Source organism: Hesperophylax consimilis, chromosome 1 (assembly GCF_061612785.1).
Source record: "Hesperophylax consimilis isolate HC1 chromosome 1, BYU_Hcon_1.0, whole genome shotgun sequence".
Lineage (NCBI taxonomy): Eukaryota > Metazoa > Arthropoda > Insecta > Trichoptera > Limnephilidae > Hesperophylax > Hesperophylax consimilis.
The window spans coordinates 38,912,135-38,928,095 of NC_142836.1; the positions used below are offsets into that span (position 1 = coordinate 38,912,135).

Genomic DNA, 15,961 nt, shown 5'->3' on the forward strand with positions numbered 1-15,961 from the left:
ATACAAAACACGAATTAAACACAAAAACAATAAATACCAGAAGTTAAGTCCCACTTCTCCGCGGTTTTCAGGCATCTTGACCTTTATGAAGGACTAGAATTTGTAAGGTTTTCTTTGTGGACACGTCTACATAAGGTGGTTGCTTGGGCTCTTAGATTTATAAACAATGCTCCCGAGCGGAGCAAGGGAGCTCGTAGGTTCTGAATTCTGACCAGCTCAGAAATAAATCGCGGGGTCATCGTAATATTAAGATGCGATCAGCAGTTTCATTTTCCTGCTGAATTCAGAAAACTCAAGGAGCATGGAGTGACCCCAGTAGCATTTCAAAAATTAAATGTTTTCGTTGACCATGAGAATTTACTACGCGTTGGCGGGCGGCTTTGCAATTCTCGTTTAAATTATAACACTAAGTTTCCAATAATCCTGGCGAAAAATAGCAAAATTGCGGAATTTCTAATATTATATTACTATAAGGCTTATTTGCACGCAGGATCACGAACCTTGCAGTTCCTGATTCAACAAAATTACTGGATTATATCTGCCCGTAATAAAATCAAGAACTTAGTTTCAAAATGTGTAAGATGCGCCAGATTGCGGTCATCCCCGACAACCCCTTTCATGGCTAGTCTACCAGAAGCTCTAGTAGAAGTATGGTAGGTGTGGATTTAGCCGGCCCGTATATCTTGAAGGAAAGAAAACGCAGGGGTGCTAAGACATACAAGGCTTACTTTGCGATTTTTGTCTGCATGTCAACGAAGGCGATACATCTCGAGGTTCTCACGGGTCTCTCGTTGGAGGCTTTTATCGCTACCTCAGATAGGTTCGTCTTAAGGCGGGGTATTTGCCAGGTTATTTATTCGGACTGTGGCACGAATTTTTTCGGGGCTAAACGCCATTTAATAGGTACGCAAAAGTTCTTACATAATTGTCTTAATGATGAACATGTAATGCATACATGTTCGGAAAAGGGAATAGTGTGGAATTTTAATCCTCCCTCCAGTCCCCACTTCGAGGGACTATGGGAAGGGAATATTAGAGTAGTAAAGAACCATTTAAAACGCGTAATAGGAGATAATTCGTTAACGTATGAAGAATTTACTACAACATTAAATAAAATAGAGGCTATCTTAAATTCTCGACCGCTGTGTCCTTTAACGTCAGACCCTGAAGACATTCAGGCTCTTACTCCAGGGCATTTCTTAATTGGTGAGCCGCTTACTTCAATTCCCGAATACAACTATTCGGATGTTAAAACCAACCGACTCAACCGATGGAAACATTTGCAGAAAATGACGCAACAATTTTTGGCAGCGCTGCAAAACCGCGCTAAATGGTATAAACCTACTCGTAACATTCAGGTAAATGACCTGGTAGTCATTAAGGACACTAGGAGTCCACCATTGTAATGGCCCCTCGGTAGGATAAAGGAAGTGAGACCAGGTTCTGACGGGGTAGTGATAGTAACCTCCGTTCAAACCAGCGATGGTGTCTATATACGGCCTGTAACTAAGCTTTGCCTGTTACCTGTAGAATAGAAGGTAATGTTTTCTTTTCATTTTCCTTTTTTCCAAATTATGTTTATGTGTTTTTGTTTTTAGTTTTTCATGCATTCCATGCTTCGGTAGCTTATATGTGATTCAGCTATATTTTGATTTATTTAGTTTATCCATCAGGTTATTTTTTCTAGTTTTGAACGTGAAATCTAAAATTTTACGTGTACCTAGTTTTAAAGGATTAGATTAAATGTTAAGGATAGGTTTAATTTCATATTTCTTTTTTTACTTTCGGAATCGACCAGTTTCGGTAGGTGTAAATGAAAAGAAAATTATTTAATTTTGGCGGGCGGTATATGTTCGGGCATATATACCGATAGATATTTTCAATTTTTATATCCTACCTACCCGTCCTTGTAACCCTCTCACCAGGAGAGGAAAGGTTCGTCATTACATGGCCAGTAAAACTTCTACACCGCCGCTGTAAGGTTGCATTAAAAGTGTTTAGTGCAATTTCGCCGTACGTTTCTTTACGTGCTGGCCAAGAGGAACATTGGAGACACCATAACCAAGGTAGGACTTTTATTATTCTGGTGGCATCCCCTTATAGATCCCGTTCGTTCCCTTTCGCTGTACAATATTCAAGGAAGAAATTCGCGGCCGGAAATATATCCGGTTATTTCTAAGAGCTATCGAAAAATATAAATGTAAAAATAATGTAAAAATATTTTTGTTGTCCTCTCCTAAACACAAGCAGCTGCTTTATTAGGAGAGTGATTGATATATTGGTGTTTATATTGTTAAAAAAATTGTAACCTTGTTTATATGTTTCAATAAATAAAAAAAATAAAAAATAAAAAAAGATGATTATTTCGTATTCTCCAATTTGCGTAATGATTGTACCATAAAATAGAAAGAATGTTTTAATAAATATACCAGCAATGTTGAAAATTCTACTTGAACATATATTAATACATTTTGAAATTACACTAACTCCTTTCGGAAAAAATACTTTAACTTTTCTGGTACAAAGTGGGTCATGACAAAAGCCATTCTGTAAATTTATTTACAGATTTCTTTGAGAAATCGTGTTTATTAATTAAGAGAGTGTTTACGTTGAAGACAATGACAACGTTATAAATGAAATATACTTAATTTACTGACAGCTAACTCAACTTGCACAATATACATGTGGAAGTAAATTATGTTGTAACCTTTATTAAACAGCCGGATGTTAGGTTGAATTCGAGGCCACATATGATTCCCTCAAAACTACTTAAAAACTGTGTTCATGTCCTAGCTCTTCCCATTACTATAATTTTTAATTGATCTTTACCAACCGGTTTCCTGAAATTTGGAAAAGTAGCTTATTAACATAAAAGGGGAAATAAGAGTCAAATAGAAAATTATAGAACCATATGTATTATATTAGCACTACCTAAACTTTTGGAAAAGATTGTATTGATTAAAATCATGCACCAACATAAACCACTTATAACGTCATATCAACATAGTTTTTTGCCAGGTAGATCTACGACATCTAACTTATTGCTTGACGAAAATTGTATTTCCAATGCTCTGTCAAGTTGACTCGATTTACACTGAATTTTGTAAAGCCTTTCATCCTGTTTCTTATCGAAATCTAATTGGAAAAGTTAGAACGTTTGGGAATAAGTCGCAACTTTCTCGAATGGCTTAGAAGTTATTTATCAAATAGAAAACTATCTGTAAAAAAATATGTCCACATCTTGGTACACATTTTTTTGCCTTACGTGGGGTCCCCCAAAATTCTGCCCTAGGACCAGTTCTATTTTTATTATTTATTAATGAAATTTCTTCAATTTCCGAGAATATTCAATTTCTTCTATTCGCCGACGATCTAAAGATATTTAATTGGAAATTTTTTCTGCAGAGTCATACACTCTGCAAATGAACTCAAATAAACTTTATAAATGGTGTCTCGTAAATAAATGAAATCCATTTCAATTTCCAATAAATAAAAGTAATCAACCAAATCAAACCAATTTCCGCAGTACAAAAACCTCTATATTATTCGACTTCTCAATTAATAACATCACTCTTAAAAGAGTCTATGAATTCAATGACTTTGGCGTTATTTTTTACTCCAAATAACGCAGCATGTTACAACTATTACCAGTAAAGGATTCAAATGCTTGGATTTATTCTCAGAATCGCTAAAGTCTTTAATAACCTAAAATACATAAAATTATTTTACACATCTCTGGTTGGAAGTCAAGTAGAATATAATTCATGTATTCGGTTTCATTTATTATCCACTTTATTAATTTCAAAATTGGTCCAATAAATCCAATAAATGAAATCAATTATGTAAATTTACGTAGTAAACTCAATTTATCTAAATTATCGGAAATGCGAATAACATTTGATCTCCTTTTACTGTCTAAAATTATTAATTCAATGTTTAACAGTGAGTACTTAGTAACTGATAAATAACTATAGTACTGATAATAACTATTATATAAAAATCTAAATTAAACTGCGGTTACTAATACATATCTGCCCCTGCGCACCTAGAATGGCCGATCCATAATGTCGATAACTTGTTATCGCTCCCAAGCACTGTAGATCGCAAACGAACAAACAACTGTTTGTCAATCAAGTTTTCTTATTTTATTCGAAGTGAACTCTAGCGAAGGATGTTTTCTCTTTGTTTTTCTATTCATATATTTAAATACCTTCTGAATATATTAAATGAAAGGTACGACTGTGATTACTCAGTTTTTTGCAAATCGATCATGTATTACAAAAGAACCGTATGTGCCCAAATATTGATTTTTTTTAAAATTTAATAAACTTGGTTTTCATCTTTGACATCTGTTAAAAAAACCATTCACCCATAATGTTTTATATAAGTTAAGCTTATGGACAAATTTTAAACATTTAACATTTTCAAAATATGCTTAATTTTCTCAAAACAGGTAAGGGTTTTTTTGCACTACATGATCGAATTATTGGTTCATTAAATAAATTGAAGTGTTAGTAATGAAAGTGATAAAATAGTTATGGTAATAAATATTTATTTATTTATTAAGCGTTTGTACAATAATTCGAAAGGTAAACATTTTATTGAATATCATGTACTTGTTAATCTGAATTCCCACTGGGGAAGTAGTAAATTAACTCATTTAACCTTGAAAATGCTTAGTAGACTGATTAAAAGGTTTCTGAAGCGTATGTCTTGGACCGGGAGGCGTAGGGCTTGAATGTGGCGTTAGGGGACTCGCCCTTCTGGTGGTAAATAGTCACATCGGTTTTAAAGATGTTTGGTATAAAGAATGTCGCTTCTTCGATGGTGCGGTCGAAGGGGAAACCGAAAGGCAACTCTTCGAAGTAGCGGCCCTCAGATCCCACTCCAGAACTGAACTTCTGGAAGTCAGTGTTGCTTGGAGTCTTGGCCGGACGGTATGGAGTCACGATCACGAATACTTGATACTCCTGTCCTCCCTTGCATCCCCTGGGAAGCAGCAGATTATAAGGCCAGGCGGCAACATTCTCAGAATGGTCCTTGAAGAACTCTTGCTTTTCGTTGATAGCCTCTGTGAACTTCTTGTAAATTGTGCGAGAAGAAGTCTGTGTGGCAGAGGTGTGAGCGAATTCGCTAGACTTGCGGTTGATGGTATTTTTGCCACTCTTCAGCTCAAACTTGAAGAAATCAATATCGAGGAAGTTGAACCTATTGTCGTTCAGCTCGATCTTGCGGCCGTAGCCATCAAACTTGGGTCCCAAGAAGATCCTGACGGTGGCATCTACGTCCTTGGCGGCAATGACGTCTACGCTGACGGAGAAGGGCAAGTGGTTCAGGCGACTCTGGCTGGCGAAGAAGGTGAACTTGTTCTTGCGGCTTTCTATCTCCTCCTTGGTCTGGTAAACTTCATTGGTGATATCGAACTCGAATGTTTCGAAGAATGTCTTCAGGGGGGTGAACTTGACATCCTCGACCTTAACGCCATCGAAGAACAGATCTTTTTTTGTGTAAGGATTGAAAGTATCCTTGAAGCGGTAAAAGTAGTGCAGGACGCGAGAGAAGAATTGGTAGAACATGGGGTCACGTGTCGTGGTGAAGGATACCTCCAGGGCAGATGGGACATAATCCTGGTTTCTGTAAAATCATAGACATAAATGAACTCGCTTGGTATCATAGCGCACCGAAAAGTATCCGATTTAAAACAATCGTTAATAGTGTTAAAGGTTGTTTACCTGTTTATTCCTCCGCCAAGTAAAAACTTTGCAAGGCTCGTAAACTGCTTGTAGAAACGAACATATCCGAAGTCTGGGTTTCCTTGAATAAAGTTTCCTAGGTGCTCGATATCTTCTGGTTTGGTCAGCGAGTATTTAGTCCCATTGAACTAAAATAATAATTATTTGCGCTATTAACAAGTACATTTATTGTAGTATGTCTACTATTATCATTATTAAAGGGTGATATATTTACCAGAGTAACGTATCCGTTCTAGATAGCATCACGAATGCGCCTTTCGTAGTCTTCAACATCATCGATGTCCTATGAGTTGTGTTCTTCGGTGATATCGAAGAAATCACCCCTTTTGGGGGCTGGTACTCCATTGTGGTAAACGGTGTTGGGGTAGAATGGGGTCTTTATAGCCTTCTTCCATGAGAACTTGGGGACATCTCCAAGACCATTGGAGAATCTTTCCATCGTGTATCTGGCCAACAGTTGCTGGTGAACCCAGTAAAAGATCTCTCCGCGCCTATCAGAATCAATGTCGAACTCTTCACCTCCCAGCCAGTAGGGGTACAGAATGTGGAAGTTGAAGTAGTCGTTGTTTAAACCGACATCGTTGGTGAAGTAAGCGAGCTTCTGTTCCTCATCGTTGAAATCGAAAGTGAAGTTGTTAGCAATTGTGTAGGTGTAATCATCGTGAGAGAAAACTCCGTTCTTTTCAGCCAACCAGCGATCTGTGAGGAAGCCCTGGGTCTTGACGCGAATGCTCTTGAAGAGGACATCAGCATTGGTGTACAGAGAGGGGAAGATTTCATAGATTGCTGGGAGGACGAACTCACGAGTATCCTCTCTGTGGCGGACGGCCATTGTCAAGGAGTATGTGAAGATGAACTCGTTGACATTGTCCCTAGCCCAAGCGGCAGCCTTATGGAAAGTCTCGAAGTCCTTGGCGCTGAAGAGCAGGTAGTACAAGGCCTTGGCCTCTTCTGCTTCGAATAAGGAAGCAGAGGAAGCTATCTTGTATTTTGGGGTTAGTCCCCTCTTAACGACTTTGGTCCACTGGGTTATCACTTCCGGTTTCTGTAAGGATAAAGAGGATAAGTCAGTTCATTTTAACGAGACTCGGTTATTATCATAATGTACTGTACACCATATAATAAGATTCTTAACAATCACTTAGTAATAAAATTATCGGTACTCAGTACTCACAGTGAATGAGCTCTTGAAAGAAGAGAAGAACTCCTCAACAGGAACGTATTCAATGGTGTGTCTGTGTTGGGTGATGTGGTACAGCAGGTCGTAGATGCTCCGTTGCTTTACAAGGAATTCCTTGTCAGCTGAAAAAATACAAAACTAACGATTTTAGCACAAAATGTTTATATGAAAAAAACCCTTTTACAACAATAATATTTTACATCCTCAGAGAGATACGTAAATTGCCAATTCGAAAAAAAATTCTCCCTTATTCGACTGAGAATGGGACATCTCATATTCCTCTGACCTTTTTTAAATTCACGTGCTTGAATTGCTTGATCGTACCTTGTGTGGTGTTGAACGGGAAACTTCAAATCACAAATTTTTCTGTTGTCCCTCTCTAAACAAATTTTTCTGTTGTCCCTCTCTAAACAAATTTACTCTCTTCGATCAAGCTTTATCTCTCTTCTAAGTCTGAACTCGACTCCAATTTTTCGTACAGATATGAAATTTTGCAATTGAAAAAAAAATTTATTTCAGTGGTTTCTTTGTGTTTCTGTTTCTAAACGTAACTCGGGTTCATTGAACTCTAGATCTGAGATTTGCTTCGATTTTCAAAATTGGAATTTATTGTGGGAACGATTCAGACAAGCGATAAAGTACGTATGTAGCGTATGTAACGATTTTTAATTAAAATGAATTAATTACTAATTGCGTTTTTGAAATATTTATATTTTATTATTTTCTTTAATCGCATAAAATTTTTACATTATTTTGGCTACCACACTAGACACTTGCTCTTATTTCGTTGGTGATAATAATAATATGTATTTATTTTGTTAAATATTTTAACAGATGTTTTAATTTGTCAAGTTCATTCGAAAGGTAAATTTCTGATTGTCTTTATAAATTTTTTTATATTTTAATTATCCAAAATCATCTATATAAAATTTTTGTAATGACCCTTATCATATTGTTATTATAGCATTGTAATCAATGCAACCCAATCTTTAAACAGAATTTTTTGACCAGTAAAATTAAATGGTTTTGGAAAAACAAATTAAGACAAAAATCAAGTTTTTGAGTATTATATATTATTTTGTAAGCTTTTTTTGAAAAGTCAAGGTTCAACTTACCAACTTGGTTGTGGTCGCCAAAATGTGCAGCTTGCGCCAAGGCAAGCAGCAGAAAGCAGGCCAGGAACTTCATCTTGTGTCTTCGCTTCAACTGTGAGGAGTGTTCGGTAGTTGGGCTTTATATACTAAACGCCAAATGTCTGCTACTACTGATAAGTGATAAGAATAGAACATTAAAATATTGTCCATTTTTACGTGAAGGGGGTTACACTAATACTATTTTTTTGTGAAACCGTATTCTTGATAGCCTCAAGATGAAACATTCTGACCGTAAATCAAATGTATCTGTGGTTTAGGTAACTCGTATTCTTACATTTTATTTTCTTTTTAACTCCTCTGGTTAATTTTTCAGTTTTGGGAATAAATAGCTATAACCAGTAGATTCAATTTGTTCGCTTTTCGTATCAGCTCATATGGTCTCATGGAAATCGTTGTCTCCCTTACCGTCACAGTGAGAAATATGATCTAAACGGTGTTAGAAAGAGAAAATACTACACTTTATATACAAATCTAGAAGTCAACCACTGAAGAATTAAAATGTGCACCTCCATGAAGCCAAAATTTCCGACTGCAATTTGAGAAAAATTCTGAAACTTTGGGAATTCTTTATAAATTATTTGTATTTGAAACGACAAAAAGTGACTGTGGTGTTTAAAAATTTTTTTTGTATAAAATGGATGTTTTTTAGGTTATTCATAATTTTAGTTGAGTGTTTCAGACGAAAAAAACGTAATAGTGGCATTTTATAAACTTTTCAATATTAAAAAAAAATATTTTTGACAAAAAAATTTAAAAGTTTATTTTATCACCTTACAAAAATATTTTTTTTAATTTTCGGTTATCCGCATATTTTTGTTAAGAAATATTAGACTGCAAACTGGAAAGACTCTCGAATTTATGGATTCATTGATGGATTCCATTGTTATCGACAACGAGTCCATCTGCCGAGTGTTTTTCGGAAGTCGGGAAGTGGAAAATAATTTCTACTTCCAAGATTTGCATTCATCAATTCATGAAAAAAAAGCCGAAGTTGAAATAGATTTATTTAAAAATTCTTAAAATATTAACAAAATATGTCTGTGTTCAACTTTTTTTATTGTTCTGTATACAAATTAAACAGTTTACCTGTGTGAATGTTACCAAAGTTTTATGGCAATAAAAGTAAGAAATACAGAGCGAAAGCATCATTGCGGTTTTTACAAAAAAAAATATATCAATTACCTTGCTAATTATTAACTAACGGAGATTTTTATAACATCTTTGTTTGTTTTCCAAATGTTGTATGGGACGTCGATAGTATAACAATTTCGAGCCCGGACCACAATAATAATGGCTCCTATGAAATTAGAGAACTGTCTAATTTTTTAAATCTCCCACAGAAAAAAACTATGTGTACAACATCAATTCTCGTTTTTTCAATTTCTTCTAGAGTTAATGTCTTCAGTAAATCAGTTTAATGATTTTTCCAATCGATAAATACCACTCCCCCTCTCCAATAATCGATTACCACAATAGTTAGGTTGAGGTAATTGACCCCAAACTTGTTAAACGTACTTTTGAAATAGCAGATTACCCAAAGATTAGAGAATTTATATCTACTAATAAGAAAATTGGTCTCATGATCTCACTTGTAAGATGACGTGTTTACATGAGGCCATCGAATACTTTTACCATATAATATATCAGGCAATAGATAGCTTTGTACCCTTACAAAAATATTTTCATTCTTTATTCCCTAAATGGTTCGATTCTGAACTACTTAATCTAACTTACCATAAAAACTGCCCATAAACGTTAGAAAATAAATAGAAAATTAGATGATTATATCGTGTTCTCCAATTTGCGTAATGATTGTACCAGGAAATAGAAATAATGTTTTAAGAAATACACCATCAATGTTGAAAATTATATTTTAACATATATTAATACATTTTGAAATTACACTAACTCCTTTCGGAAAAATTACTTTAACTTTTCTGGTACAAAGTGGGTCATGACAAAAGCCATTCTGTAAACTTATTTACAGATTTCTTTGAGAAATCGTGTTTATTAATTAAGAGAGTGTTTACGTTGAAGACAATGACAACGTTATATTTGAAATATACTTGTTTTACTGACAGCTAACTCAACTTGCACAACACGTGGAAGTAAATTATGGTGTAACCTTTATTAAACAGCCGGATGTTAGGTTGAATTCCAGGCCACATATGATTCCCTCAAAACTTCTTAAAACTGTGTTCATGTTTTAGCTCTTCCCATTATCCAATTTCATTTTTTCCAAATTTCAGGAAACCAACCGGTTTCCTGAAATTTGGAAAAGTAACTTATTAATAAAAAAGGGAAATAACAGTCAAATGGAAAATTATAGACCCTAATGTATTATATCAACACAACCTAAACTTTTGGAAAAGATTGTAAAATCATTCGCCAAATTTAACCACTTATAACGTCGTATCAACATGGTTTATGCCAGGTAGATCTACAACATCTAACCTATTGCTTTACAAAAATGGTAATTCCAATGCTCTGTCAAGTTGACTCGATTTTCACTGAATTTTGTAAAGCCTTTCATACTGTTTCTTATCGAAATCTAATTGGAAAAGTTAGAACGTTTGGGAATAAGCCGCAACTTTCTCGAATGGCTTAGAAGTTATTTTTCCAATAGAAAACTATCTGTAAAATAATACGTCAAAATCTTGGTACACTTTTTTGCCTTACGTGGGGTCCCCCAAGATTCCGCCCTAGGACCAATTCTATTTTTATTATTTATTAATTTAATTTCTTCAATTTCCAAGAATATTCAATTTCTTCTATTCGCCGACGATCTAAAGATATTTTAATCGAAAAATTTTCTGCAGTTTCAAACACTCAAACACGCAAATGAACTCAAATAAACTTAATAAATGGTGCCTCATAAGTAAATTAAATCCATTTCAATTTCCAATAAATAAAACTAATCAACCAAATCAAACCAACTTCGATAATTTTAAATAGTACAAAAACCTCACCATTATTCGACTTCTCAATTACTAACAGCAATCTTAAAAGAGTCTATGAATTGACCATTATTGATATTCATAACCTTGGCGTTATTTTTTACTCCAAATTACACAGCATGTTACAACTATTACCAGTAAAGGATTACAAATGCTTGGATTTATTCTCAGAATCGCTAAAGTCTTTAATAACCTAAAATACATAAAATTATTTTACACATCTCTGGTTAGAAGTCAAGTAGAATATAATTCATGCATTCGGTCTCATTTACTATCCACTTTGTTAATTTCAAAATTGGTCCAATAAATCCATTAAATGAAATCAATTACGTAAATTTAAGAAGTAAACTCAATTTATCTAAATTATCGGAAATGCGAATAACATTTGATATCCTTTTTCTGTCTAAAATTATTAATTCAATGTTCAACAGTGAGTACTTAGTATAATACTGATAAATAACTATAGTACTGATAATAACTATTATATAAAAATCTAAATTAAACTGCGGTTACTAATAACTAATAAATATCTGCCCCTGCGCACCTAGAATGGCCGATCTTTAATATCGATAACTTGTTATCAAGTTGTTCATATTTTATTCGAAGTGAACTGTAGCGAAGGATGTATTCTCTTGGTTTTTCTATTCATATATTTTAATACCTTCTGAATATATTAAATGAAAGGTACGACTGTGATTACTCAGTTTTTCGCAAATCGATCATGTATTACAAAAAAACCGTAAGTGCCCAAATATTGATTTTTTTAAAATATTATCAATTTGATTTTCATCTTTGACATCTGTTAAAAAAAACCATTCACCCATAATGTTTTATGTAAGTTAAGCTTATGGACAAATTTTAAACATTTAACATTTTCAAAATATGCTTAATTTTCTCAAAACAGGTTAAGGTTCTTTTGCACTACATGATCGAATTATTGGTTCATTACATAAATTGAAGTGTTAGTAATGAAAGTGATAAAATAGTTATGGTAATAAATATTTATTTATTTATTAAGCGTTTGTACAATAATTCGAAAGGTAAATATTTTATTGAATATCATGTACTTGTTAATCTGAATTCCCACTGACGGGGGAAGTAGTAAATTAACTCATTCAACCATGAAAATGCTTAGTAGACTGATTAAAAGGTTTCTGAAGCGTATGTCTTGGACCGGGAGGCGTAGGGCTTGAATGTGGCGTTAGGAGACTCGCCCTTCTGGTGGTAAATAGTCACATCGGTTTTAAATATGTTTGGTGTAAAGAATGTCGCTTCTTCGATGGTGCGGTCGAAGGGGAAACCGAAAGGCAACTCTTCGAAGTAGCGGCCCTCAGATCCCACTCCAGAACTGAACTTCTGGAAGTCAGTGTTGCTTGGAGTCTTGGCCGGACGGTATGGTGTCACGATAACGAATACCTGATACTCCTGTCCTCCCTTGCATCCCCTAGGAAGCAGCAGATTATAAGGCCAGGCGGCAACATTCTCAGAATGGTCCTTGAAGAACTCTTGCTTTTCGTTGATAGCCTCTGTGAACTTCTTGTAAATTGTGCGGGAAGAAGTCTGTGTGGCAGAGGTGTGAGCGAATTCGCTAGACTTGCGGTTGATGGTATTTTTGCCACTCTTCAGCTCAAACTTGAAGAAGTCAATCTCGAGGAAGTTGAACCTATTGTCGTTCAGCTCGATCTTGCGGCCGTAGCCATCAAACTTGGGTCCCAAGAAGATCCTGACGGTGGCATCTACGTCCTTGGCGGCAATGACGTCTACGCTGACGGAGAAGGGCAAGTGGTTCAGACGACTCTGGCTGGCGAAGAAGGTGAACTTGTTCTTGCGGCTTTCTATCTCCTCCTTGGTCTGGTAAACTTCATTGGTGATATCGAACTCGAATGTTTCGAAGAATGTCTTCAGGGGGGTGAACTTGACATCCTCGACCTTAACGCCATCGAAGAACAGATCTTTTTTTGTGTAAGGAGTGAAAGTATCCTTGAAGCGGTAAAAGTAGTGCAGGACGCGAGAGAAGAATTGGTAGAACATGGGGTCACGTGTCGTGGTGAAGGATACCTCCAGGGCAGATGGGACATAATCCTGGTTTCTGTAAAATCATAGACATAAATGAACTCGCTTGGTATCATAGCGCATCGAAAAGTATCCGATTTAATCCAGTAAAAACATCGTAATCTAAAACAATCGTTAATAGTGTTAAAGATTGTTTACCTGTATATTCCTCCGCCAAGTAAAAACTTTGCAAGGCTAGTAAACTGCTTGTAGAAACGAACATATCCGAAGTCTGGGTTTCCTTGAATAAAGTTTCCTAGGTGCTCGATATCTTCTGGTTTGGTCAGCGAGTATTTAGTCCCATTGAACTAAAATAATAATTATTTGCGCTATTAACAAGTACATTTATTGTAGTATGTCTACTATTATCATTATTAAAGGGTGATATATTTACCAGAGTAACGTATCCGTTGTAGATGGCATCACGAATGCGCCTTTCGTAGTCTTCAACATCATCGATGTCGTATGAGTTGTGTTCTTCGGTGATATCGAAGAAATCACCCCTTTTGGGGGCTTGTACTCCATTGTGGTAAACGGTGTTGGGGTTGAATGGGGTCTTGATAGCCTTCTTCCATGAGAACTTGGGGACATCTCCAAGACCATTGGAGAATCTTTCCATCGTGTATCTGGCCAACAGTTGCTGGTGAACCCAGTAAAAGATCTCTCCGCGCCTATCAGAATCAATGCCGAACTCTTCACCTCCCAGCCAGTAGGGGTACAGAATGTGGAAGTTGAAGTAGTCGTTGTTTAAACCTACATCGTTGGTGAAGTAAGCGAGCTTCTGTTCCTCATCGTTGAAATCGAAAGTGAAGTTGTTAGCAATTGTGTAGGTGTAATCATCGTGAGAGAAAACTCCGTTCTTTTCAGCCAACCAGCGATCTGTGAGGAAGCCCTGGGTCTTGACGCGAATGCTCTTGAAGAGGACATCAGCATTGGTGTACAGAGAGGGGAAGATTTCATAGGTTGCTGGGAGGACGAACTCACGAGTATCCTCTCTGTGGCGGACGGCCATTGTCAAGGAGTATGTGAAGATGAACTCGTTGACATTGTCCCTAGCCCAAGCGGCAGCCTTATGGAAAGTCTCGAAGTCCTTGGCGCTGAAGAGCAGGTAGTACAAGGCCTTGGCCTCTTCTGCTTCGAATAAGGAAGCAGAGGAAGCTATCTTGTATTTTGGGGTTAGTCCCCTCTTAACGACTTTGGTCCACTGGGTTATCACTTCCGGTTTCTGTAAGGATAAAGAGGATAAGTCAGTTCATTTTAACGAGACTCGGTTATTATCATAATGTACTGTACACCATATAATAAAATTCTTAACAATCACTTAGTAATAAAATTATCGGTACTCAGTACTCACAGTGAATGAGCTCTTGAAAGAAGAGAAGAACTCCTCAACAGGAACGTATTCGATGGTGTGTCTGTGTTGGGTGATGTGGTATAGCAGGTCGTAGATGCTCCGTTGCTTTACAAGGAATTCCTTGTCAGCTGAAAAAATACAAAACTAACGATTTTAGCACAAAATGTTTATATGAAAAAAACCCTTTTACAACAATAATATTTTACATCCTCAGAGAGACGCGTAGATCGCCAATTCAAAAAAAAATTCTCCCTTATTCGACTGAGAATGGGACATCTCCTTTCTCTCTCACCTTTTTTTAAATTCACGTGCTTGACTTGCTTGATCGTACCTTCTGTGGCGTTGAACTGAAAACTTCATATCACATATTTTTCTGTTGTCCCTCTCTAAACAAATTTACTCTCTTCGATCAAGCTTAATCTCTCTTCTAAGTCTGAACTCGACTCCAATTTTTCGTACAGATATGAAATTTTAAATTGAAAAAAAAAAATTATTTCAGTGGTGTCTTTGTGTTTCTGTTTCTAAATGTAACTCGGGTTCATTGAACTCTATAACTGAGATTTGCTTCGATTTTCAAAATTGAAATTGATTGTGGGAACTATTCAGACAAGCGATAAAGTTCGTATATAGCCTAACGATTTTTAATTAATGAATTAATTACTAATTGCGTTTTTGAAATATATTAATTTTATTATTTTCTTTAATCGCATAAAGTTTTTACATTATTATGGCTACCACACTAGACACTTGCTCTTATTTCGTTGGTGATAATAATTATATGTATTTATTTTGTTAAATATTTTAACAGATGTTTTAATTTGTCAAGTTCATTTGAAAGGCAAATTTCTGATCGTCTTTATAAAGATTTAGATTTTAATTTATCCAAAATCAACATATAAAATTTTTGTTATGACCATTATCACATGGTTATTATAGCATTGTAATCAATGCAACCCAATCTTTAAACAGAATTTTTTTGATCAGTAAAATTAAATGGTTTTCGAAAAAAAAAATTTAGACAAAAATGAAGTTTTCGAGTAGGTATTAAATATTATTTTGTATGTTTTTTTTGAAAAGTCAAGGTTTAACTTACCAACTTGGCCGTGGTCGCCAAAATGGGCAGCTTGCGCCAAGGCAAGCAGCAGAAAGCAGGCCAGGAACTTCATCTCGTGTCTTTGCTTCAACTGTGAGGAATATACGTTAGTTGGGCTTTATATACTAAACGCCAAATGTATGCTACTACTGATAAGTGATAAGCATAGAACAATACATGTCAATTTTTCAGTGAAGGGGGTTACACTAATATTATTTTTTTAAACCGTATTCTTGTTAGCTTCAAGATTAAATATTCTTACCGTAAATCAATTGTTTCTGTGGTGCAGGTAATTCGTATTTTTACAGGCTATATTTTTATTGTTACGAACTTGCAAAGTTTATTTTACTTCACTTCCAAGATTTGAAAATTCAAATAGATTTATTTAAAAATCCTTAAAAAAATATTAAAAAAAATA

The 15,961-nt window shown here is 35.4% G+C and overlaps 1 protein-coding gene and 1 pseudogene across 2 annotated transcripts; both read right to left on the minus strand.

Moving 5' to 3' along the window:
* Positions 1-4,640: 4,640 nt before the first annotated feature.
* LOC149426843 (basic juvenile hormone-suppressible protein 2-like) lies at positions 4,641-8,134 on the minus strand (annotated as a pseudogene). The gene is made up of 5 exons (XR_016302408.1): positions 8,049-8,134; positions 6,928-7,055; positions 5,968-6,798; positions 5,733-5,881; positions 4,641-5,634 (listed from the first exon to the last, which is right to left on the minus strand). The product of XR_016302408.1 is annotated as a basic juvenile hormone-suppressible protein 2-like (transcript).
* A 3,893-nt stretch (positions 8,135-12,027) lies between these two features.
* On the minus strand, positions 12,028-15,636 carry LOC149426844 (basic juvenile hormone-suppressible protein 2-like). The gene is made up of 5 exons (XM_089633571.1): positions 15,544-15,636; positions 14,451-14,578; positions 13,491-14,321; positions 13,256-13,404; positions 12,028-13,133 (listed from the first exon to the last, which is right to left on the minus strand). The coding sequence occupies exons 1-5, from the start codon at positions 15,614-15,616 to the stop codon at positions 12,188-12,190; spliced, it is 2,127 nt and encodes a 708-aa protein (XP_089489697.1). The 5' UTR covers positions 15,617-15,636; the 3' UTR covers positions 12,028-12,187.
* Positions 15,637-15,961: the final 325 nt, after the last annotated feature.